Source organism: Palaemon carinicauda, chromosome 9, assembly GCF_036898095.1.
Source record: "Palaemon carinicauda isolate YSFRI2023 chromosome 9, ASM3689809v2, whole genome shotgun sequence".
NCBI lineage: Eukaryota > Metazoa > Arthropoda > Malacostraca > Decapoda > Palaemonidae > Palaemon > Palaemon carinicauda.
In genome coordinates this window covers 69,674,784-69,701,305 of record NC_090733.1, presented here as the reverse complement: position 1 = coordinate 69,701,305, position 26,522 = coordinate 69,674,784, and the positions used below count along the sequence as shown (strand labels likewise).

At 50.0% G+C, this 26,522-nt stretch overlaps 1 protein-coding gene across 2 annotated transcripts in view; it reads left to right on the top strand.

The window, feature by feature from the left end:
• p115 (General vesicular transport factor p115) overlaps window positions 1-26,522 on the top strand; it is a 764,785-nt gene that overhangs the window by 37,739 nt on the left and 700,524 nt on the right. For both annotated transcript variants that reach the window (XM_068380069.1, XM_068380070.1), the window contains exon 2: window positions 18,420-18,554. In XM_068380069.1, the coding sequence (XP_068236170.1) occupies window positions 18,420-18,554 (135 nt within the window). The remainder of the gene's footprint in view (window positions 1-18,419; window positions 18,555-26,522) is intronic.

Below are 26,522 nucleotides of genomic sequence, written 5' to 3'. Positions count from 1 at the left end.
TCCCCGGGATGTTCTTGCAACATTATTTGTGGATGATCTCTCCATATCATTTGCTGGAGCCAGAATGGCAATGGTTGAGAGAAAAATCCAACACTCTATTGATAAAATTATCCATTGGGCCAATATGAATGGATTTAAGTTCTCAACAAGTAAAACTACAATTGTCCATTTCTGTCGTATACGGGGAGTACATCCAGACCCGGATATATACATCAAAGGTCAACGGATCCCATGTGCAAGTGAAGCAAAATTTTTAGGGTTGATATTTGATTGTAGGCTTACATGGGTTTCTCACTTAAAAACATTAAAAGCTAAATGTGTTGAAGCTATGTATCTTTTAAAAGTCTTGTCCCATACATCATGGGGGGCAGACCGCAATACAATTTTAAAATTATACAAGGCCTTGATATTTTCCAAAATTAGTTATGGATGCGAAATATACTCCTCAGCAACCCCAAGCCGGTTAAAAATACTAGATTCAATACATCATGCTAGCATTAGATTGTCCACAGGAGCCTTTAGAACCTCCCCTATCACAAGTCTCCTTGTTGATGCTGAGGAGTTGCCTCTGGACCTTTACCGAATGTCCTCTATTATTCGGTATTGGTTTAGATTGCAAAGACTCCCCAATTCTTCAGCCTTTCAAACTGCAAGTCTTGTAAGGCACTCAACCTACTTTGAGTTGCACCCAAAATCTCCTCAACCTTTTGGGTTTTGGGTTAACCAATTATTAAACAATCTGGATATAATTAGAAATAAGGTGCTTCCATTCAAGGTATCATCAACGCCTCCATGGAAATTACCTGACATATCTTTTTGTAGATACTTTATTGGAGTTAAGAAGAATTTGACTGACTTAGAATCCAGGTCTCTTTTTATGGAACATGTTGAAGAACATAGAGGATCGACTTTTATATATATACTGATGGCTCCAAATCTGATGCTGGCGTTGGATTTGGGTACATAGTAATGATTTTAATGGTAGAGGTGCACTTCCTCTAACAGCTTCCATATTTACTGCCGAACTGTATGGCATATTAACCGCTATTGAGAAAATAGCTTTGGAAAAGGAGGGTAATTTTACAATTTTTAGTGATGCAAGGAGTGTTCTTCAAGCTTTAGAAGTTTTTAATTCTAGTAACCCTCTAGTTTTAAAGATTTTAGAATGGCTTTTTATTATTGGACGGAAAGGTATAACTGTTCGATTTTGTTGGGTTCCAGCACATGTAGGTGTGTCTGGGAATGAGAAGGCAGATTTACTGGCGAAGAATGCGGCATCCGAGTTGCTACCAAGGAGGTATCCCATTCCATGTAACGATTTCCTACCTTACATCAAGAAATTGGTATGTGATAAATGGCAACAGCACTGGGATAGTCAAGATGGCAATAAAATGAGGGAAGTAACAAATATCATATCACCTTGGAGGTATAACATGATTCCCCGAAAATGGGAGACGACTCTTTGTCGTCTCCGTATTGGTCACACACGGTTGACACACGAGTTTCTGCTGAAGGGCCAACACCAACCGTATTGCGAGGACTGCTTAGTACCTTTAACAGTGAGGCATTTGTTGACCGAATGCCCTAATTTTACTAACTTAAGAAATAGATATCTGTTTGAGGCTCGAGGTGAGGATGGCAGGTTTATCCTTGCCAAGATTCTTGGACATGATGTGTCTTACTATGCGAGCGGAATTTTTAGATTTATTTCAGAAGCAGGTCTTCTGAAAACTATTTAACTATTGTAATGACTTCTTAATTTTTATGGTTTTAATCGAATTTGCTTTTAATTTTCATATACAGTAAATGGTATCGGCGTCAATGACCTTAGATGTCAGGATGCCAGAAAACTTTCAATCAATCAATCAATCAATCGCCCCCGAGTGCCAGCACTCTTTGTCAGCACGGGGAAGGTCAAGAGGATGGTCACGAAGAACACCATTTCTGCTTTGATTCGCAAGGTCATTGATCTGGGTCTGAATCCTGACCATCCTCTAACCCGGCGACCCAGAGCTCATGATGCCAGGGCTTTTACAATGTCCCTGTCGTTCAGAAGAAACTACTGTGGTGCAGGTATTGGAAGCGGGTGTGTGGAAGCGTCAGACCACCTTCAATGCCCACTACCTGCAAGACGTAACTCACAGGAACATGGCGACGTTCTCCATTGGTCCTGTGGTGGCTGGACAACAAGTGGTTTAAACACCTCAAGTTCTTTGATGGACAAGTAGCTGAGGGTTGAGGGCAAAGGTTACCTGGGATTAGTATCGGATGAATGTGTAAGAATGGCGGGCTCTTTCTTTTCTTCTTCTTTCCCTCTCTTAGGGAATCACCACCCAGGGTCCTCTGCAAAAGCTGGCCTCACCGCTCCAGATAAAATCATTTTTCTTTTCTAATCTGGTATTGAAATAATACTTGTTGCGTCCCCATACCCCTAGCGAGGGTAGGGTATTGGGCAATGTCTGTGGTACCCTCAGAAGATTCCTATGACTTGAAGAACCCTTACCTTGACAGTCACATTGCTAGTATCACAAGTGCACAGCTTGCGTAGGCCATGGACCATGCGTAGCACGTTTTTAGCCAGGTGCAGAATTTGTACGCCCAAAAAGCCAGTAAGCACGGACTTCCACCCTCCTAAGGGGTAAGTCATCCCCTATAAATAGCGTTGGTTTGTATTATTGACGGAACAAATGACAAATTTGGAAGTAATTTGTATTTTTCCTAAAGATACAAACCTGTAGCTATTTATACAAATTGGCCTGCCAGCACCTATCCTCCTAGAAGTCCTACCTCCAAGCAAAGTTGTTACCCAGCCCAGGTGTGTGAGTGAGCAATGTAGCAAACTATCCCCCCCCCCCAGCTAATTAGCAGGTTGGTGTTTAACCCTTGCTAAAAGTCTTATAACTCATCTTTCAGCTTCGCCGAAAGTAATTTCCTCTTTAAATAGCTACAGGTTTGTATCATTATGAGGAATACAATTTTAAACACAAGACTTACCTGGTGGTTATATATATAGCTTACGTCTCTGACGTCACGGCAGAAAAATTCAAAACTCGTCGCACCAATCACCGATTGGATAGCCAGGTGTGCTACCCATGCACCCCTGGCGAGGTACCCAGAAACCATTCTATCGGTATTCATATCTTCCCTGCCGGCGCTAGCGGTAACATTGGTTGGATATTCTCCTCGCTTTTTAACTGATTATTGCTGTCCCTTTGGTGAAGTACAATAATTCTGGTTTTTTGACTCTCGCTTGATTGGTTTTTTGTTTGGGTACTCTAGTTATATGTTTGGATATTGATTTTTTGACCCTTGCTTGTATTTGATCTCTCTTTCAAAGTTCAAAATGGCTACCCCCTCTAGTGGTTTTAGGGTGTGTGCTAGTGGGTGTAAGACCCGTTTATCAAAGGCCTCCATTGATCCTCTTTCATTATGCATTAAATGTAGGGATAAAGTTTGCAAACTTGATGATAGGTGTGACGAATGCCTTATTTTGTCTGATCAGGAATGGCTGAATTTTAATCGTTATATACGAAAGTTAGAAAAGGATAGGGTAAGACGTAGTTCTTCTCTTTCTTCTAAAGATTCCTCTTTCCATGTCACTGTTCCTATTCCTTCTCCTGTAGTGGTAGTTCCAGATCCCACTACGAGTACCATTAATGAACCAACACTTAAGGATATGATATTGGCTATCCAGGCGGTGGGTATGAAGGTAGAGTCTATCGCTGCGGATAGAACGCAGTTAATGGCTGATGTTGAACAGCTAAAAAGTGAAAGTGTTAAAGGTACAGAGAGTGTTATTAGTGCTGTGGAGGGTACGCCTGCTCGGGCTTGTCGTTCTCCTAGTCCTGGACCTCTTCCAAGCTCCCCAACCCCTGGGAGAAGGAATGTCGAAAGACGAAAGGAAACGAGAGGCTTTAATTACCGAGCAGAGGTTCCCTCGAGTGTTCCTGTTAACGATTCCCAGGACGTTCGCCCTTACCGTAGTAAAGGTGAGGTTGAATTGTTTGGCTCATCATCGGAGGATGATTTTCCTAAAAGAGGTTGGAGTCAAACTTCTAGACCTCTTAAGAGGAAATTTGATCAACGTTCTTCCAGGACATCGCAAGCAGGCTGTAGTCATTGGAAAGATGACAAGCAAAGCAGCCCTGAATGCTTTTCATCTGAGGGAAGCTCTCCTTCCAAGCGTTCTGCTGGGGCTTTAGAAAATAGTCCTGCTGTTGAGCAATTATCCGAAATAGGCGTGACATAGTTTCATGCTCCTTCGCCTCCTTCAGATTGGATCTCGCCCGCTGTTTGCTCTAAGCGGTCTGTGAGCGGTGGAGAGGACGAGCTTGCGATTAATATTTCGCAAGACTCCAATTTTAATATGTTGCAAGAAATGCAGCAGAAGCTTTCTTCATTCATGAAAGGGTATCATAATATAGAATCCTCCTCTCTTAACACTAAACGGCGCAAGGCGGAGAGTCGGGGAACACTTGCTGATCAAGTTTCTGATCGCGTTGAGCATGCGGCGATGTACAGAGTTGAACGTGAAGTTAAACGTTCTACACGTGAAGTTGATCGCTCTGGCTTTCGGGAAGTCGAGCGTACTCCCAATCGAGGTGCTATTCATGCGCTTAGCAGTGATAGTGATCGTCTTGCTGAAAGCGTTTGCAAGCGTTCAGCAAGGCGTGATGTCGAGCGTGCTCTTGAGCGTCCTCCCATCGAGCGTTCAACAGAACGCAAGCGTCCTCCATGACGTGACGTAGAGCGTGATGTCAGGCGTCCTCTCATTGAGCGTTCAACAGAACGAGAGCGTCCTCCAGGGTGTGACGCCGAGCGTGACGTCAAGTGTTCTCACATCGAGCGTTCATCAGAGCGCCAGCGTCCTTCCATCAAGCGTTCAGCTGAACGCGAGCGTCCTTCAGAGCGTGACGCCAGGCGTCCTCCCATCGAGCGTTCATCGGAGCGCAAGCGTCCTCCCATCGAGCGTTCAGCAGAACGCGAGCATCCTCCCAGGCGTGATGTCGAGCGTTCTTCCATTGAACATTCTTCAGGGTATGAACGTGCTCTAGTACATAGCATCGAGCGGCCTCTTGTATGCGATGTTGAACAACAAACATCCAGGCCGGACATTGATCATAATATAGCGATTCTTGACTCTGATTGCGCGGATCGCGAGCGTTCCGAGGAGCGGCATGACTTTTTATCGGAGGAAGAATCTGATGTTCTTCTTTCACCATCCGAACCCTTTGAGGAGTTATCCGAAGATGAGGACTCTAAATCTTTTAGTCATTCGGTAGACTTAAAGAAACTTATGAAAATTTTTCATCTTGAGTTCCCAGAGTCTTTTATTCCTGTGGCCCCACGATCGCCTCCATCGGAGTTTACTCTAGGGAAGCCTAAGAGGAAGTGTCTGGTCACTAAAATGGTGCTCTCTCGTTCATCAAAAAGAGCACTTATATTAATGGGTGACTGGATGGGTGTCAAGAAGGAGCAAGGGAAAGCGGCCTTCGCATTTCCCCCTACTAGGTGGGCTTCTAGGTCTAGTATTTGGTACAATACGGGAAAGGTTCTCAGCTTGGGAGTTCCTGCCTCTGCCCAGGGAGACTTCTCAAGCCTGGTAGACGCTCCCCGTAGATCGGCCATGAGGAAGACTAAGGTGTTTTGGTCTACCTCTGAATTAGACCATTTGCTCAAAGGTGTCTTCAGGGCCTTCGAGGTATTTAACTTCCTTGATTGGACTCTGGGGGCCTTGGGCAAAAAGGTGTCTACACTCAAGGAAGGGGACTCTTCGAACCTAATCCACGTCATGTCCTGCATGAATAAGGCGTTGCGGGACGGGGCAAATGAGTTAGCAGCTATTTTTACTCTAGGGAAGCCTAAGAGGAAGTGTCTGGTCACTAAAATGGTGCTCTCTCGTTCATCAAAAAGAGCACTTATATTAATGGGTGACTGGATGGGTGTCAAGAAGGAGCAAGGGAAAGTGGCCTTCGCATTTCCCCCTACTAGGTGGGCTTCTAGGTCTAGTATTTGGTACAATACGGGAAAGGTTCTCAGCTTGGGAGTTCCTGCCTCTGCCCAGGGAGACTTCTCAAGCCTGGTAGACGCTCCCCGTAGATCGGCCATGAGGAAGACTAAGGTGTTTTGGTCTACCTCTGAATTAGACCATTTGCTCAAAGGTGTCTTCAGGGCCTTCGAGATATTTAACTTCCTTGATTGGACTCTGGGGGCCTTGGGCAAAAAGGTGTCTACACTCAAGGAAGGGGACTCTTCGAACCTAATCCACGTCATGTCCTGCATGAATAAGGCGTTGCGGGACGGGGCAAATGAGTTAGCAGCTATTTTTACTGCAGGCATTCTCAAAAAGAGAGCTCAATTGTGTTCATTTCTTTGTGTGGGGGTTTCATCTTTTCAGAAATCTGAATTGTTGTATGCTCCACTGTCATCATCTCTGTTCCCACAAGATCTTATTAGGGAGATTTCTTCCTCGTTGACGCAGAAGGCCACTCAAGACCTGGTCTCGAAGAAGGCAAGGAAAGTGTATCCATCATCTTTCGTTAGCCGCAAACTTAAAGAAGTTACTCCTTTTCCAAAGTTTTCTCAGCCCTTTCGTGGAAAACCTTCCGTTAAAGGTAACTTCAGATCAGATGGAAGGGGAACTAAGAAAAGAGGAGCAATAACAGGGCGAAGCAGAGTCTGACTGCTTTCGCCTTTAGGCAGTAGGAGCCAGACTAAACATCTTCTGGCAGGCATGGGAGAAAAGGGGTGCAGATCCTTGGTCAATCCAGCTTCTAAGGAAGGGCTACAGGATCCCTTTTATAAATCAACCCCCTCTAAGGTTAACTCCTGTGGATCTCTCTTCCAGGTACAGGGAGGAATTAGAGGCAAGCATTACAGCTACAAGTGTTTCTCATGTTGGAGAAGGGAGCTGTAGAGAAAGTACAGGACTGGAAGTCACCAGGCTTTTACAACCGCCTTTTCCTGGTTCCCAAGAACTCGGGGGGGATGGCGTCCAGTTCTGGACGTAAGTGCTCTCAACAACTTTATCCAGAAAACAAAGTTCTCAATGGAGACGACGAAGTCAGTGCTTGCAGTGGTAAAGAAAGGCAACTGGATGGTTTCACTGGACCTCCAGGATTCTTATTTCCATATCCTGATTCATCCGAAGTTCAAGCACTTTCTGAGATTCGTTTTCCAAGGAGAAGTCTTTCAGTTTTGAGCCCTGCGTTTCGGCCTCAACACCCCCCCCACAGGTCTTTACGAGACTTATGCTCAATGTAGCGAGGATGCTCCACTCAAGGGGCATCAGAGCCTCCCTGTACCTGGACGATTGGCTTTTAAGAGCCCGCTCTCAAGATCGCTACCTGAAGGATCTTCAGACAACATTGAAGTTGACGGAAGAATTGGGTCTTCTGGTCAACAAAGACAAATCTTCATTGATACCATCTCAAGAGATTATATATTTAGGAGGTGGACGAGTCTGTTGGGGACTCTTTCCTCTTTGGAACAGTTCGTCTCTCTGGGAAGGCTGAACCTTCGACCACTCCAATTTCACCTCAACTCTTGCTGGAACAAGGAGAAGGATTTGGAGAAGGTGTGTGTTCCGATCACGGAGTCAATGAGACACTGCCTTCAGTGGTGGAACGACCCGATCAAATTTCAGGAAGGTTGCTCATTAGAACTGAAGAGCCCAGACCTTGTGTTGTATTCCGACGCCTCGGACTTGGGGTGGGGAGCAACACTGGGCAAACTGGAGACATTGGGGGTGTGGACAGAGATTCAGAAGTCTTTCCACATAAATCAAAAGGAGCTGCTAGCAGTTCTTTTGGTCCTGAAGAGCTTCAAAGGGTCAGTACGAAACAAGGTGATACAAGTCAATGCAGACAACACCACGGCATTGGCCTACATTGCCTAACATGGAGGAACACACTCGATTTCCCTTTGCGAGACGGCAAGAGAGCTGCTCATCTGGGCAAAGGAAAGACAGGTGATTTTACTTACAAGGTTCATTCAAGGGGAAAAGAATGTTTTGGCAGACGATCTCAGCAGGAAAGGACAAGTCCTATCCATGGAGTGGACTCTACACCTAGAGGTGTGCAAGATTCTGTGGAAACTTTAGGGTCGCCCTTATATAGATCTGTTCGCGACTGCAAAGACCAAGAGACTAGAGACATATTGCTCCCCAGTGCCAAATCTCGAGGCAGTACACACAGACGCGTTCCTGCTAGATTGGTCAAATCTAGATGTGTACGCTTTTCCTCCTTTCAAGATCCTGTACAAAGTACTTCAAAAGTTTGTGGCAAGCAAAGGGACCAGAATGACCTTGATAGCCCCCCTCTGGCCCTCAAGAGAATGGTTCACAGAGGTACTGGAATGGATGGTGGACACTCCCAGAAGCCTCCCTTTGCGAGTAGATTTACTCAAACAGCCCCACTTGGTAAGACACCATCAAAATCTCCTAAGTCTTCGACTAACTGCCTTCAGACTATTGAAAGACTCACAAGAGCTAGAGGCTTTTCAAAGGAGGCAGCTAGGGTGATTGCAAGAGCTAGGATGTCTTCAACCATCAGAGTCTATCAATCCAATTCTGTTTCCTCTTCCAGTACCTCTGTAGCTCAGATTGCTGATTTTCTTTTATTCCTGAGAAAGAAGCGAAGTTTTTCTACATCAACTATCAAGGGATACAGGAGTATGTTGACGACTGTGTTCAGGCACAGGAACCTGGACCTTTCAAACAAACCAACAGCACCAGGATTCACCAGCATGGAATCTGGATGTTGTGTTAAAATTTCTCATGAGTGACAGGTTTGAACCCCTGCACTCTACTTCTATGAAGGACCTCACGATGAAAGCCCTTTTCTTGGTTAGTCTGGCAACAGCCAAGAGGTTTAGTGAAGTCCATGCACTCAGTAGAAATGTGGATTTGGTCCGTAACTGAAATACAAACTACGCTATTTACATGGAGTAATTACTTCGGCGTAGCTGAATGACGAGCCATAAAGTTTTAACGAGGGTTTCCTACCCCACCGCTAGTTAGCGGGGGGGGTAGGGAGCGGTAGCTAGCTACCCCTCCCCCCTCACACACCGGTGAATAGCTCACTTTACTTTTGGCTCGGAGAGACGACAGACCTGTCAGCGCTCTCCTCTTTGTTGAGTGCCATAATTTTTTTTGCTTTCTCTTTTCAGTGTGTGTGTGAAGTTGACCTCTATTCCTCATCATGCGTATGTGCCCTGGACTTCCCGGCCGCCCTTGTGGTACCTTTATGTCGGCCGTGGACATGGATCCTCACTCCTTATGACCTCTGTGTAGGGGCCAACGGAGTGATAGGTCTAACGTGTGTATTGAGTGTAGGGAGTGGTCTACCTTCCAGTGGGAGAGGTTTACCCGGCGACGTAAGAAGAAGGCTAAAAGGGATCTTTCCCCTTCGGAGGCTTCTCAGAAGAGAGAAAATCCCAGGTCGTCTTCCGCCGCCCTTTCCTCCTCCGAAGCTCCCACTTGGGCGGCCTCTTCCGAGAGGCCGGCGAGTGGTAGCGTAGACCGTAATGTTAACCGATCCCGAGGTGAGGGAGAGGTCGTTGCCTCCCATAGCGAGGCGGCTGCCCCTCTCCCCCCCCCCCCCCCCCCCGGAGGAGGGAGTTGTGTCTAATAATGATCTTTTTCAGCTTTGGGCTTCCTTGGGGCTGCAGGGTTCGCCCTCCAAGGAAGCTCTGTTTGACTGATCAAACTGGGTGCGGCCGTCAAACAATCGCCAACTTCAGCGGAGATAGATCCTCTGTCTGTGGTTGACGTTGTTGTGACGGAAACATCCCGTGGGTCTAGCCAAACGCCCGTTCCTGTGGCTGAGTTAGTGGAAGGCTCTGACTCCCCCTCTGAACATCCTTCGAGGGAGGAGCTTAGTCCCACGGTCTCTCCTGCCGATGATACTCCCTCTCGGGGGAGTTCACTTACAGAGACTCCTCTTCGGAGGCCCATCGATGGTCAGCCTGCTGATCCCACGGCCCCTCGTGGGCGTATAAGGCGGAAGGCTCGCCCTCCCCTTCCCCGTAGAGGCCTTCCTTCCCCCTTCAAAGGGGTTAAGAGGCGCCTCTTCGGCTCGTCGTCACCACATTCCTTTGCGGAGGAGACGATTCGCCGTTCTGTCCTGCCAGCTACCAACCTAGACCTCTCCGGGGATCGTTCGCGATCCCCTTCGGAGGATGGTCGTCCTTCGGGACATTGTAACCTGTCGCCCAGACCATCTACGTCTAAAGCTCCTGATGCGCTTCACGCGCCACCTGATACTGCCTCTGCGTAGTCTCCAGGCCCTTCGGGGCTGCAGGGACTTGAGCGCGAAACTGCGCCTCTCGCCCCTAAGTGCCAGGCACCGCCTGCGCGCCCGTCTGCCGATGTTCCTGCTGATCCTGACATAGCGCCTCAGCGCTCACCCTTAGGCGTTCGTGCCCCTGTTCCTGTTACGCGCCAGGGTCCCCCTGCGCGCCCACGCCCTTCGGCGCCCCGTTGCCCTCCAGCAATTCCTGAAATAGCGCGCAAGCGCCCAATTACGCATACGCGCCCTGCTCCTGATATAGCGCCACCGCGCTCACCTGCGCCCACGCGGCCAGTTCCTGATATGGCGCCTACGCGTCCACCGGTGCCCCAGCGGCCACGCCTCGACGCCCCCCAGTTCCTGTTTCATCGCGTGCGGTCCAGGCGGTTCCTGAGTTGGCGCACAGGCGTCCACAGGTTCCTGCAGACTCGTCGCGCCCTTCGGGGGAAAAGCGTGACACGTGCCCACGCGCGGTTCCAGTACCAGCGCTCACGCGCACACCAACGCGCGTTACTTTAGATCCATCGCGCCCACCTAGGGAGATGCGCGACACACGACCGCGCACAGTTACAGCACCAGCGCCCACGCGCTCACCAACGCGACCACGCGTCGCTACAGCTCAGCGCGTCGCCCAAGAGGCTCCCAAGTTAGCGCACGGGTGCTCACGGCCGCCTCTGGGCTCTCCCTCTAGACCGCACGAGCTTGCTACTGAAACGATCGCGCACGACGCTCCAGTATCGCGCCCTATTCCTGCTACGTGCCCCGTTCCTGTATTTAAGACAACTAAGGTTACCCAACGAACTCCAGAGTGCCCTCACGCGGCTCGCCCCGCGCGTCCTCCGCAGCAGCGCACTCCGGTGCGACCGCATCCTGATGCGGGCCATGCGTGCCCACGATCGCTAGGGCGGCCAGCGCGCCCACAGGTGAGTGTGCCAGTCTTATCGGACCAGCGCCAACCTTCTCGCCCCCAGGTCGCTCGCGACCCTGCTCCAGCGCTAACGCGCTCTCAGCCGGTTCTTCCGGACACACGCTCAGGCGCCCCCGGTATCTCGCGCCCTTCGGGGCCGCGCCAGGTCGCTGCGCGCCCGCGCGTTCAGCCTCCTCCTGCTCTAGCTCCTGATTTCCGCACGCCTACGCCATCGCCTACGCGCTCTCGCGGCCATGTTCCCGCTCCAGCTGCTGTGCGCCCACGCGCCAGCGCGCCACCGTGCCATCGCTCCTGAACACCCACCTGCGCGCCCTCGCGCCCGCCCCTGCCCACGCGGGTGCGTGCGTGCGCGAGTGAGTTCCAGTATCGCGCCATCCATCCACGCGCGACCCTGACCAGAGCCCGATGCACGAGCCCCAACGCGATCGCCGCCAGGCGGACCCTTCCTCGTCGCGCTCCCCTCCTCGCAAGCGCAGACCAGCGCGCTCGCCAGAGGGGGGGCCGCTCCCCGGACAGGTCTAGGGATTCTTCTTCTCTTTCAGCCCTGCAGGCGAACCCTCGTTTGTCGACTCCTCCTAGGGATCCCTCGATCCCTTTCCCTCCAGAGGGAGTGTCCGACAGCGCGACTGTCAGACAGCAGCCCTGGTTCGGCACCCTACTCAGAGCTCTTATGTAGGCGATTAAGCCAGCCCTCTCTGATTCGGGTCACGAACCAGCGGCAGCCTCCTCACCCTGAAGAGGAAGAGAGGAGTCTCTCCCGTGGATCCTCCTTCGAGGCCTATTCTGTCCCCTCGCAGATCCTTACGCAAGGCTCCTACTCCCCCTCAGACCTTCTCGTCCTCCCCTGCAGAGGAGGATTACACCTCCTCAGGAGAGTCGGACGAGCAGGAATACTCCCCCATCGCACCAATGGGGGAGGTTCCTCCTCTTCCCGAGAGGTCTCCTCGTCCATAGGTGGAGAAGGACCTGCCTCCTTCGCTTCTCGAGTCCTACATCCCGCCCAGGAGGGAGCCTAAGGACTCTAAGACGATTCCCAAATCGTCAGCTAGGATCAGGCAGGAACCGTCTAGAGCCGTCGAGGATGTCCACGTGTCCCCCCAGGAAGAGCCACTGGGGACAGGAGACTTCGCTGCAAGTCCTTCGGGAGGAGAGCACCAGGAGTCAGAACAAGCGTTCTGGCAAGTCCTGACCCTCATGAGGAACCTTAATGAGATCCCAGACCCTGAGGTCCCACCTCGTGAAGGGAAGGATACGGTCCTGGACCGCGTCTACGGCACTCGGAAGCCCTCTAGGGCCAGTGCAGCTTTGCCCTGGTCCCAAGGGATGAAGAGTGCCAGGGACAAGGTCATGTGCCAGCTCGCTGAGCTTGCCTCCTCCAGCAGATCGAGTGCCGGTACTAAGCTCCTCCCTCCTCCTCGAGTGCATCAGAGGAGGTACTTCGAGATCCTCGAGGAGTCTTCCCTTGCATCACTCCGTGGAAGAACTCACAGGGGGAGTCCCTCTTGAGAGACTCTCCAACCGGCACGTGTCCTCAGCCACTGAGACCCTGAGCCAGGAGAAGGTCATCAAGTGCGCCATGCAGGCCACTTCATGGCTCGACATCTGGCTGGGGTCTATGGGCATCCTGGTGCGGCCCGAGGACCTCTCCAAAGAAAGCACCAGGAAAGCGCTGGAAACCTTTCTTCTCTCGGGCACATGGACCATTGAGTTTCTGTCCCACCAAGTCTCGAGCTTGTGGGCCAACACGATCCTCAAGCATCGGGACGCTGTGGCCGAGAGGTTCCATCATAAGGTACCCAGTGCGGAGTCTAGCAGGCTCAGACACTTCCGTTCTCGGTAAGAGCCTGTTTGAGCCTAAGGACGTGGAGCTCACTGCCGAGAGGTGGAGGAAATCCAACCAGGACCCTGACATCGAGGCCCTTCAAGCCTCCAGCAGTCCAGCAGCCCAGTCCTGCTAAGAACACAAAGACGACGACCACCGCAGCGAAGCCCAAGGTGTCTAAGCCCTTTCCTGCCAAGAGCAGGAGGGGCAAGAAGTCCTCCAGGGGAGGCAAAAACCTAGAGGTACCAGCCGAGGCCGGGAGTGCTAGGGTTGGCAATCCCCCTTCATGTCCACCAGTGAAGGGATGCCTTTAGAGTTGCGCGACAAGGTGGCAGCAACTCGGGGCGGATGCCTGGACTATCTCCGTGATCTCTCTAGGTTATCGCGTCCCGTTCACAGCCTCTCTACCTCCCCTGACAGCGAACCCAGTGTCGTTGAGCTCTTTTGCCATGGGATCGGCAAAAAGGCAGGCCCTCCGGGCCGAAGTCCAAACCATGTTGGAGAAGGACGCTCTCCAGGAGGTCGTAGATGGGTCCCCAGGCTTCTACAGTCGACTCTTTCTTGTGAGAAAGGCGTCTGGAGGCTGGAGACCAGTCATCGACCTCTCGACCCTGAACGGGTTTGTCAAACAGACTCCGTTCAGCATGGAGACGGCAGACACGGTCAGGCTTGCAGTGAGACCGCGAGACTTTATGTGCACACTGGACCTGAAGGACGCGTACTTCCAGATCCCAATCCATCCGTCTTCAAGGAAGTACCTGAGATTTTGCCTAGACAACAAGATCTACCAGTTCAAGGTGTTGTGTTTCGGTCTCTCCACAGCTCCTCAGGTGTTCACCAGAGTCTTCACCATCATCTCTTCATGGGTTCACAGGATCGGCATCCGTCTCCTTCGTTATCTGGACGACTGGCTGATCCTGGCAGACTCGGAGGCGACCCTTCTTCGCCACCGAGACAGGCTCCTCGAAGTTTGCCAAGATCTGGGGATTGTGGTAAATCTCGAGAAGTCCTCTCTGCAGCCCTCTCAGAAACTGGTATAACTAGGCATGGTCATAGACACCAATCTCCACAAAGCCTTCCCATCAGACGAAAGGATAGCAAGGCTGAGGAAGGTTGCGAAACCTTTCCTCAATCGAGAGGAACCCCCAGCCCAATCGTGGCTTCGTCTCCTCGGTCACCTCTCCTCCCTGACCCGTCTCGTTCCCAACAGCCGCCTCAGGATGAGATCCCTCCAGTGGCGACTCAAGTCTCGGTGGAGTCAAGGACTCGACTCCCCGGACATCCTGATCCCCATGGGATCTGCGGAACGAGCGGACCTCAGTTGGTGGGTGGCAGACGAGAACCTACGAAAGGGAGTGGATCTTCTCGTCCCTTCCCCGGATTTGATGCTGTTTTTGGACGCATCAAACAAAGGGTGGGGGGCCCACGTTCTGAACCACAGGACCTCAGGCCTGTGGTCAGAATCAGAAAAGTACCTTCACATAAACCTGCTAGAAATGAAGGCCGTATTCCTGGTTCTTCAGAAGTTCCACCAGGTCCTGGCGGGCCACTCGGTGGTGGTAATGAGCGACAACACCACGATGGTGGCTTATATCAACAAGCAGGGAGGTACCTTTTCGGAACAGCTCTCCCATCTTGCAGTAGAGATCCTGAGATGGTCCGAAGTCCACTCGATTTCACTAGCGGCTCGCTTCATTCCAGGCAAGAGGAATGTGCTCGCCGACAGTCTGAGCAGAGCGACGCAGATAGTGAATACCGAGTGGTCTTTGGATCCTCAGATAGCCAACAAAGTCCTGACTTTGTGGGGTTCCCCGACTGTGGATCTGTTCGCTACGGCGCTGAACACCAAGCTCCCGCTGTACTGCTCCCCAGTCCCGGACCCCAAGGCTCTCTGGCAAGATGCCTTCCAACAACGGTGGGACAACGTCGATGTGTACGCCTTTCCCCCGTTCTGTCTGATGAGGAGTATACTCAACAAGACCAGAACATCGGTCAATCTCTCGATGACCCTGATAGCTCCGCTATGGCATCATGCAGAGTGGTTCCCGGACCTCCTGCAGCTCCTCACGGAGATCCCGAGGGAGCTCCCTCCACGTCGCGAGCTACTCAGACAACCACACTCCAACATCTACCACAAAGCCGTAGCATCGCTTTGGCTTCACGCCTGGGGACTATCCAGCATCTCCTCACAGAGAGAGGATTTTCGCTACAAGTTGCGGAAAGGATGTCTGGCCACCTGCGCAGGTCATCCGCAGGAGTCTACCAGGCGAAGTGGCGAGTTTTCTGTGGTTGGTGCCTTGGAAGGGGTATCTCTCCCCTCGATGCCACTTTACCAGCAATAGCGGAGTTCCTCGTTTATCTGCGGGAAAAAATGCGCCTTTCAGTCTCGGCAGTGAAAGGCTATCGCTCAGCCTTAAGTCTTGCCTTCAGGCTCAAAGGAATGGACATTTCCTCCTCGCTGGAACTGTCTCTTCTCATACGGAGTTACGAGCTTACCTGCCCTCAGTCGGAAGTGAGACCTCCTCCTTGGAACGTGGTTCGAGTTCTCAGGTCTCTTAAGAGACCTCCCTACGAACCACTACGCCAGGCTTCTGATCGCCACCTTACCTGGAAGACGGTGTTCCTGCTAGCTTTGGCCTCGGGCAAGCGAGTCAGCGAACTTCATGGTCTCTCCTACGACGTCGCCCATTCAAGGGGATGGGGGGAGGTAACGTTCAGGTTCGTCCCTGAGTATGTTGCCAAGACTCAAAACCCGGGAGTGCCAGACCCTAGGTTCGACTCTTTCCAGGTTTCGAGTCTCCGTTCTTTAACAGATGACCCAGACCATCTCCTACTGTGCCCAGTCAGGAGTCTGAGGTTGTATCTTAAAAGAACAGCTGCAGTCCGCCCCCAGGTGCGAGTTTTGTTCGTCAGCACCGGGGAAACGAAGAGGAGGGTCACCAGGAATACCATCTCAGCCTGGATTCGTAAGGTAATCCACCTGGCCTTGAATCCTGACCCTCCTCCGTCACGTCGCCCTAGGGCGCATGACGTCAGGGGCGTGGCTACGTCCCTGGCCTTCAAGCAGAACTTTTCGGTGACGCAGGTCTTGCAAGCTGTGGTGTGGAAGCGTCAGACCACCTTCATGGCCCACTACCTGCAAGACGTGACACACAGGAGGCTCGATACATTCTCTATCGGCCCTGTGGTGGCTGCACAACAGCTGGTCTAACCTCAGGCTCCTTATTGGACAGGTAGCAGAAGGTTGAGGGTATTGTTACCCGGTTTTAGTCCGTGTGAATGAAAAAATCTGTCTGGCCCTTTTCTTTTCTTCATCCTCTCCTCCCTTGGAGAGGAACAGCATCCTGGGTCCTTTGCACAGCTGACTTAAAACCTCTGCAGGTAAACCATGCTCCCTTGTATTCCTAGTACTGTATTAAGTTGTAATACTGTCATGTCCCCATACCCTGACGAAGTGGTATTGGGAGAGTCCTAGCCTAGATTTCCATCTGAAGAACTCCAGGTCAACTTCCTAGGACGAGTCACTGCTCACCTTCACACACAACTTACGTAGGCCGCAGCAGTCTCACAACTGCTGCCCCTAGACCCTAGAGTTCTGTTAATAAACTCGGGTCCGGGCACCCGGGCAAGCCAAAGCCAGTATGGCAGGGGACTTACCTCCCTTCCTAAGGGTTAAGTCACCCCATGTAAATAGCGTGGTTTGTATTTCAGTTACGGAACAAATGACAAATTCGTAGATAATTTGTATTTTTCCTAACTATACAAACCTTAGCTATTTACAGTTATGTGCCCGCCAGCCCTGTCCCCCAAGATAAGTCCTACCTCTAAGTAAAGTGAGCTATTCACCGGTGTGTGTGTGAGGGGGGAGGGGCAGCTAGCTACCCCTCCCTACCCCCCTGCTAACTAGCGGTGGGGTAGGAAACCCTCGTTAAAACTTTATGGCTCGTCATTCAGCTACGCCAAAGTAATTACCCCATGTAAATAGTTAAGGTTTGAATAGTTAGGAAAAATACAAATTATCTACGAATTTGTCATTTTCAGGACGGTAAAGCGATCTGCTCATTGCAATTGGGTTTTCTCGCTAAGAATGAGTGCCCTTCCCAACCTTGGCCTAAGGCCTTTCAGATTTTGCACCTGGCGGACGTGGTTGGAAATGAGCTAGAGAGAGTTTTATGTCCAGTAAGGGCCCTCAAGTTTTACTTAGTCAGAACAAAGAATTTAAGAGGCAAGTCGGAAGCATTGTGATGCTCGGTGAAGAAACCCTCCTTGCCAATGTCCAAGAATGCTCTGTCTTACTTTATTAGACTTCTAATTAAAGAGGCTCATTCTCACTGCAGTGAGACAGACTTTAGTCTTTTGAAAGTAAAGACTCACGAAGTAAGAGCTGTGGTAACTTCGGTGGCATTCAAGCAAAATCGTTCCTTGCAAAGCATTATGGACACAACCTTCTGGAGAAGCAAATCTATTTTTGCCTCACACTATTTGAAAAATGTCCAGACTCTATACTCTGGGACCGTTTGTAGCAGCGGGTACAGTAGTGGGAGAAGGATCCGCCACTACTTTCCCGTAATCCTAATACCTTTTTTTTTCTCTTGGAACTCTTATTTGGTGTTTTTATATAGTTGTCTTGTGGAGATTGCGACAGTCTTCTGCAATCATTGATTTGTCAGGTGGTCTTTTTTGTTCCTTGAGAGCGCCTCGGAAGGGGTATTAGAGGAGGCTCTGTCACAAAGAGGTGTGATCACCGGTTGGCAGCTCCTAGGGATCTTCAGCCCCCTGAGAGGACCGCTGGATCTCATAAGGAAAGCAGACATAATGGCAGAGTATCATTGAAGTCAGCTTCCTTATCAGGTATGAACCCTTAAGTTTGTTTTGTATTTAAAAAACTCTTAAGCAGAATTCCAACTATATTGGCTGTCTCTAACCCTCCACCAAAGTTGTTAATCAGCTATATAGATAACCACCAGGTAAGTCTTGTGTTTAAAAATGTTATTTTCATTATAAAATAAATTTTTTAACATACTTAACTGGTGGTTATATATACAGTAATTAAAATCCCCCCCTCCTCCCCTCTAGAGACTAGAGGCATGGAAGATATGAATACCGATGGAATGGTTTCTGGGTACCTCGCCAGGGGCGCATGGGTAGCACACCTGGTTATCCAATCGGCGATTGGCGCTAGTTTTGAATTTTTCTGCCATGACGTCAGGGACGTAAGCTATATATATAACCACCAGGTAAATATGTTCAAAAATTTATTTTATAATGAAAATAACATATTACTTCCAAATTTCTCATTTTTAGATAGGAAAAATTCATACAATCCTATTTTAAAGATTTGTGCATTTTATGGAACTTTCATAATTTTTTTTCTCATCAGGTTGAGCGTTTGATAGATCGTGTTCAGTCATCTACTTTGTTGGAAGACAGACGTGATGGATGCAGAGCACTTAAAGCTATGTCTCGCAAGTATAGAGTTTTAGTTGGTGCTCATGGAATGGATACATTATTACAGGTATGTGCTTCATATAGTTCTTTTTTATTTCATGGCACTGTATGATTAAATAACGGATTTTGAGCGAAGCGAAAAATCTATTTTTGGGTAAGATAGCCATGTCGTCCTGATGGAAGTTCCTTAAAGGCAGCTTCCTAGGGTATATTACAACTACGGCGATATTCCCAGAGAATTTACCTTCAGGTACCCAGAATTCTAACTCCTGGAGCGAGTATCCCTAAAAAGACCTTAGGGATATCGTAAATATCAGTGGACGTATTCTTGACACGCCTCATAGCAATCTATACCCCGAATAGAGTTAACACTTCGTAGGGGTCAAATGGCAAGAAAACGAAAACGATAAGAAAGGGGGGAGCCGTTCATAAGGCATCTCTCCTCCCCGTTTCGAAAGCGTGCCCTGCGCCGCTCATGGCGCCATCTGTATTCCTTGTAGCGATACACGAGGTGCTACAGATACTGTATGTAGGGAGGGGTCCTACTATCCTTTTCACTCTTATTTATTTATTTTATTTTTTTTTTTTTGAAAAGGAGCAGGGCGGGTCCATCAGGACGACATGGCTATCTTACCCAAAAATAGATTTTTCGCTTCGCTCAAAATCCGTTTTTTGGGCTCAAGCCATGTCGTCCTGATGGAAGTATACCAGAGCATTACTGTATCTGTGGATTCTCAATACGTGCCGTACTCCCCAAGAATGTTTCTTAGTCAACTCGACTGACAGACCTAAGATGTTACCGTTATACATCTTTTCACTAATCATAAGCCATGAAAGTGCTTCCTGCCCCCTACAGGGAGGAGTCCTACTAGACTCTAGAAACGAACGAAGAGTACATATACCTATGTATGAATCACTCGCCAGCCAGTACCATATAGTGGTCTCACTCTATATGAAGTAAAGCGAAGTCTTACGGGACTACAGTATCCAAAGGAAAAGTCCCGACCAGCACCCTGGTCGAAGTAAAATTAGACAAAAGGTTATATCTGCGTAGGATTAAACTTGCTGCTACCACCATCCTCAGAAAGGGGTGGAGTCCTTATTGCTAAGGAAAGTATAAACCAGTATAATCCAGGCTTTGCATTAAGGAATAGGCTATTATAGATATCCCCGATTAATATACATAGGCTAAATGCTCAAAAATCAATATGAAATCAAAAATAGGTGAAGGAGACGCAAGGTTCCCGAGAACAAGTTTATTGAGAAACAATAAATAGACATGGTCACCATAAATATGTACATATGCTAGGTGGATGACCAACAATTTACACAAGTACTGTAGTGCATGGATGAATGATTATCTGAAAGAAAACATATGTGTCACTTACACATACCCCGGTATCAAACTTAACGTCCATGTTACTACTTTGCTGACAATAGCGTTGGCAAACGCTTGGCACACCTGTCTGTACTTGTGCTACCATCACCATAACGTTGGAACAGTCACTGTGGGCTCTGAGAGCCTTCACTACCAGTTATATCAACGCATATAACTAACCATTCACCCAAGAATCCAAGTCCCAAATGATTCCGCTGTTCCTCGCAGAGTTAAACAGCAGGGTTAACGACGCAACCAACTGCTACCACAGACCTCTTTAGCTGCTCCACTTGCTTAGCATAGTGGCGAAAGAATACCCTGGAAGACTTCCAGCCAGTGTATGAACGAAGGTGTTCAAAATCCATAAAGTTAAAGAAGTTTAAGGATGAAGCAACTTTCCTCGGATCATGACCTGCGGGTGAACTGTCAGGATCCGCTCTGCGAATAAAATATGTAATTTTCGCCCTAAGCTGATTTAAAGATAAATTCGAGCCCGATGTTTCTCCTCTGAATAGTTGGCCCCCATGGAAGTCTGAAGTTCTACGAAGATAGACCTTAAGGCATTCTACGGGACATAGAGATGCATCTTCTTTCAGAGGGCAGATTCTCCAGGGACCCCACCTGTTGGTGGGCAACTCGTTCTTAGCGAGAAACGTAGGGTCCGGAAACAGGTTCAGTTCTCCCCCATCCAGGAACGGAACTCGGCCCTCCTCTCTCGAGAGGGCCACAATCTCACTAACTCTGGCCCCAGAAGCAAGGGCAAAAAGGAAGATCACTTTTTGAGTCAGGTCCTTCAACGCACATTCCTCATTATCTAGTAATGAGGCAAAATGAAGGACTTTGTCTAACGACCATGAAATAGGCTTTGGAGGAGCTGATGGTCTAAGCCTAGCACAGGCCTTTGGGATCTTATCAAACATCTCGTTAGCGAGGTCTACCTGGAAGGCATATAGAATGGGTCTTGTTAGAGCTGACTTACATGTAGAAATTGTGTTCGCCGCCAGCCCCTGTCCGTGGAGGTGAATGAAGAAGGATAGGCAGAACTCCGTAGAGATCTCGTGCGGGTTCTTATCTTTGACAAAGGCTACCCATTTCTTCCACGCAGATTCGTACTGCCTCCTAGTAGACTTACACTTGTATTCTTCCAGGAAGTCGATGCTATCTTTCGAGATTCCGAACCGTTTCTTCACCGCTAGGGAGAGAAAATCATGAGCTGCAGGGTTCGGGTTTTCTGTAATGAAGCGAAGACAGTCGACTTCTGGACTTGCTGGGACAGAACTGGGTCCGGGAGTGGTAGAAACCTCAGTCGTAGTTCCAGAGCTAGAGGGAACCATACACTGTTCGGCCACTTGTGGGCCACTATTGCTGCTACTCCCTTGAAGGATCTCAGTTTGTTGAGGACCCTCAACATCAGATTGTGAGGGGGAAACAGGTAGATCCTGGACCATCTGTTCCAATCGAGGGACATCGCATCTATTGCTTCTGCCGAGGGGTCCACGTATGGGGACACATATTTCGGCAGCTTCTTGTTGTCCTTCGTCGCGAAGAGGTCTATCTGCAGTTCTGGGACTTGTCTCAAGATGAAAGAGAATGATCCTGCGTCTAGGGACCATTCTGTCTCTATCGGTGTAACCCTGGATAGAGCGTCCGCGGTCACATTCCGGACTCCTTGAAGGTGAACTGCTGACAGGTGCCACTTCTTCTTCTCCGCCAGTCGGAATATGGCTAACATTACCTGGTTGAGAGGTGGGGATCTCGATCCCCGCCGATTCAGACATTTCACAACCACCTCGCTGTCCAGTACCAACCTTACGTGGATCGAGTGACGTGGGGATACTTTCTTCAGGGTAAGAAGTACTGCCATAGCTTCTAGAAAGTTTATGTGAAAGGTCCCAAATAGCTTGGACCAGATCCCTTGCACTTTTTTCCGATGGGAGTGACCCCCCCACCCTACCTTTGAGGCGTCTGTGTGGATTGTCACTGACGGGGGGGGTGGCTGAAGAGGTAGAGACCTCTTTAGACGACTGGCTTGAGACCACGGTCTGAGAAGAGAACGTAGTCGAAGTGGGACCGGTCTCTTCAAGTCCCTTCGCTCTTTCGATGCAAAGGTTCTCCATACTCCCGCTGCATCTTTTAACTGTGCTCTTAGCACTGGGTCTGTTACTGATGCAAACTGAAGAGAGCCCAAAACCCTCTCTTGTTCGCGTCTTGATATCCTCTCGGAACCTAGAAGTCTCCTGACAGACCCCGCTATTTCCTTCCTCTTTGACATCGGGATGGAAAGACGGTGTGACACTAGATCCCAGTGAATTCCCAACCACTGGAACCTCTGAGCTGGAGAAAGACGAGACTTCTTTCTGTTGATCATGAAGCCTAGATATTCCAGGAACTGAATCACTTGTAGGGAAGCTTGCAAGCATTCTGCTCTGGATGCTGCCCACACCAACCAATCGTCCAGGTAGGCTACTACCTGGAACCCTTTTAGGCGTAACTGTTTGAGAGCTGCGCTCGCAAGCTTCGTAAAGATCCTTGGGGCTATGTTTAGTCCGAAGGGCATCGCCCTGAAAGCGTAAAGTTTTTGTTGTAGCTTGAATCCTAGGTAGGGGGAGAGACGACGACTTATTGGAACGTGCCAATATGCGTCTGACAAATCGATGGAGACGGTATATGCCCTCTTGGGCAGTAAGGCCCTTATGTGTTGTAACGTTAACATCTTGAACTTGTGGTTCACTATGAACTTGTTGAGTGGTGACAAGTCCAGAATGACTCTGAGTTTCCCCGAGTCTTTCTTGGGAACACAAAACAGCCTCCCTTGGAACTTGATGGACTTTACCCTCCTGATCACCTTTTTCTCCAACAGATCTTGGATGTACTCCTCCAAAACGGGGGTGGAGTGTTGGAAAAATTGAGGGCACTGGGGCGGAGTACTGTACCAACTCCAACCCAGTCCATTTTTGAGAAGGCTGTGGGCCCAGGGATCGAAGGTCCAGCGATCCCGGAAATACTGAAGTCTCCCACCTACCGGCGACACTTCACTTTGACTGCCCTGCAGTCTTGCCTCCCTGGCCGCGACCACCTCTGAATCCTCGTCCCCTAGAGGGGCGTCTTGATGACCCTCTAGCTGCTCCTCTGGGTCTTGCACGAAACGTGGTCGACTGTCCCTCGAACACGGGATTGAATGCCGGGGACGCTGATGACATGGCTTGGGGAACCCATTGGAAGGTGGTCGGGGTCTGGGCTACCAGTTGTGGAACCGGAGGCAAAGCTGGCTGCTGCTGCTGTTGTCTTTGCGGTTTGAAGGACTTGGCTGGACGGGAGGAAAACCTTGACTTCTTCGCCTTTCCTTTCGGCTGAGGGCCCTCATCCGGAGAAGACTTCCTCTTAAGGGACAGGCCCCACTTCAGGAGAAGATTGCGGTTCTCAGTGGCTGCCTTGTCCACGATCTCTTTGACCACGTCCTTGGGAAAGAGATCTTTACCCCAGATGCTGGATGAAATTAGCCTCTTGGGTTCATGTCTCACTGTGGCCGAGGCGAACACAAACTCCCTACAGGCCCTCCTTGCTTTAACAAAGCAATAGAGGTCCTTGGTTACTGTGGCCAGATGGATTTTGGCCATAACCATGAACATCTCTGGCATCTTGGGGTCGCTAGCCATCGTCTCCATGTTGGTCTGGAGAGACATCGAGGCTGCCAGGCGCTCCTTTGTGTCCAATTCCCTCCGTAGGAGGAATTCCGACAACTTGGGAAGGTTTTCGCCGAACTGCTGTCCTGCAATGTCGGCGTCCAACTTCCCAACCGAGAAAGTAAGGTGCACCTTCCAGTCCTTATTGTCCATTGGCAATGCCAACGATAGAGGTTTACATTCCTCCAAAGACGGGCACGGCTTGCCAGCTTCAACCGCCTTCATGACGGCCGCAAACCCCTTTTGCATAAAGGGGAAGGCCCTAGCCGGGGAGGATACAAAGGAGGGGTGCTTCTTACTCAAAGCGGCAACTTTTGAGTTTGAGAACCCCCTCTCCTTTAAAGCAGCTGTTAAAGTGGCTTGAGCCTTGGAGTGATCCAGGATAATCACCTCCTTTGGTTCCGTCTCCTCCTTCGAAGCCGGCTCCTTCTTCAAACGGACATAGCAGTCCGGGTAGGCCCCTCTACTGGGCCAGAATTCCACCTCCTCAAGGGGAACTGAGCCCAGTTTCTCCGACATGACGATCTTCCCAATCGTCATCGGCATGTGCTCGGCATATCTCCACGGGTTGGCATCCGAGCACAGAGGAAGGTCCTTAACGTTGAGCTTCTTTGGAGGTCCACGTGATGCTGTGATCTTCTGCATCTGGAGCTCCAAAGTAGCGGCCTTCTGATTATTCTCCCTCTGCATCTGTTGGATCATACCAACGATGGAAGAGAGAGCCTGTCCAACCTCTGCTGGAAGAGCGGACGAGGTAGAGGGGATAGGTTCAGAGACCTGAACCGGCACGTCTGATGATACGGGAACCTCTTCCTCCACGGCAATAGGATCTCGATCCTCCTCCTCGCCCTCTGCGAGGAGATCCTGCTCCGCACGATCGGACAAGTCGGACATCTTGTCGTCCAACTGGATGTCCTGCATGGCGTCAGCGACATCCTCCTCCACTGGAATCTGGATCAGAGGGATCTCCGGCCGAGGCTGGGGAACAACAGCATCAGGGGAAGCCTTGGGAAAAAGGTATGCCCTCATCTTCTCGTTAGGAAGATAAGGTCCAGTGGTGTTTTTCTGAAAACCCCTTACCCATAAGCGAAGCCTCTCCCTCGCTGTATCTCTTGACTCCGCCGACCTAGGGGATTCAAAAGCCTCTGATAGCAGGTTAGTACATACAGCACATACCTGCGGATCCCAGTAACGATGGTCATCATTGGAGGCTGCACAAGCCGCGTGCCTCCTACACGAGGCATGTCCGCAAAAGTTCTTACTGCGGACATTGCAGAAGACACTATCACACTTCGGATGCTCCTCCTGTAAAAGAAGAAAAATTTCCATGAATATCAAGTGAATTTCAATTCACATGTAACAAATGAGTATTCAACAAGAATAAGGGAAAGACACCTACTTGTGAAACCCCCACAAACACCTGTGGAAGCCCACCAGCCAAGTCACATAGTTAGTCTTTACTAGAATAACCAGAGAACGTATTTCCAAAGGAAATTTAGGTGTAGCTCACACCTAAGGTAAAATATTACCATTCCGGCCAGGGATAAAAGAATTATCTTTTATCCTTGTAAGGCGACACCAAGTGATTGTACCAGTAACACAAGTAAGATAGAAAAGACAGTGTTGTAACCTACTACATCATGAACTCCCTTGGTTGAATATACCACCAAGAGAGGACTGATACAGTACCTGAGGGTGGTGTGCCAGCCGGCTATTGCCGGTCAGCACCCCCCCCCCCCCCCCGTTTTTCGAAAGGTAGATCTCAAGTACACAACATCAGATCACCCTTATTGGGGAGAACTCCAGATCCCATGCCTGAACCGGCCGGCAGTGGTTGCCGGACCGCAGCCACCCGGTTTGCACTGCGTTGCCGGCCATCATTCTTAGTGGCCGGCTGACTGGGCAGTGTCGCAGGCCGGCCGGCAGCAGTAAACAAACCCTGCCGGCTGGCCCCCCACACTAGGCAGCGCTCGGCTGCCGGCCCCACTTGTAGTGGCCGACAGATGAGCAAGAGACCGGCCGGCAAAGGTATACACCCAACGCCGACCGACAGCAAGAGAACTGGAGAACACCCCTCCCCACCGACGGCCGGCCTGTAGGCCGGCAGACGGCAAGGACAACACATACTAAGACAATAGAATGAGTGCCGGGTTAAGAGACTATGAGTCTCTGGGCCCGGCACCCGAAAGAGTGCCGAAAGGAAGGGGAGACACTAAGTCAAGCTTCCTAACCGCTGCCTACTGAATCTACAGACGGCAGCGATGGAGGGACCAAGAAAGGACCGGGCAGCACTCGAAGTAATGGTCTCTGCCGGTCGGCACACTCTGCCGGCCGACAGGAGACCACGCCAGTTCCTCATCCCAACCTAGGCTAGGCAAGGATGCAGACGACTGACACAAGGAACGGAAAAAAGAAGGGAAGGACAGAGGGTCCTATCCAACCTTACCTTGGTTAAGGGTCATTCCCAACTAAGACAGTTCATCTCAGTTAGAGAAAGACCCGAGAGGGAGGCCGGCACTACTGGCTGCCTCCCAAGAACCACGGCAAGGAAGGAATTGCCCTTCCAGAAAAGGGAACATATCCCGAGACTGGAACGGCAATAGGACAGTCTGATGAGTCACCGAGTAAAGGGATCACTACTGGAACCCAACAAGGTGGACCAAGGGGATAACCCTTAATGCCCGAGTCAATCAGCAAGGGAGACTCTGCCCCATGCCAGACAAACCGGGCTCAGACTAAACACTGTTGTACTGTCCCCCTCTGAACCAATTCAGTTGGAACGGGAAGGTACAGTACTACTCCAGCATAGATATATTTGAAGATTAATTCAAATAAACCACTAGAGTTAAGCCTAAGGCTTAAACAGAGGGAAAGGGTTTGCCCCTTCCCCAAAGAGAAGGGAGCAAACGGGGAACAGATAATATTATAATGACCTAAGACAACCTAGCCTAGGCACTAAGAGAATCGATTACCT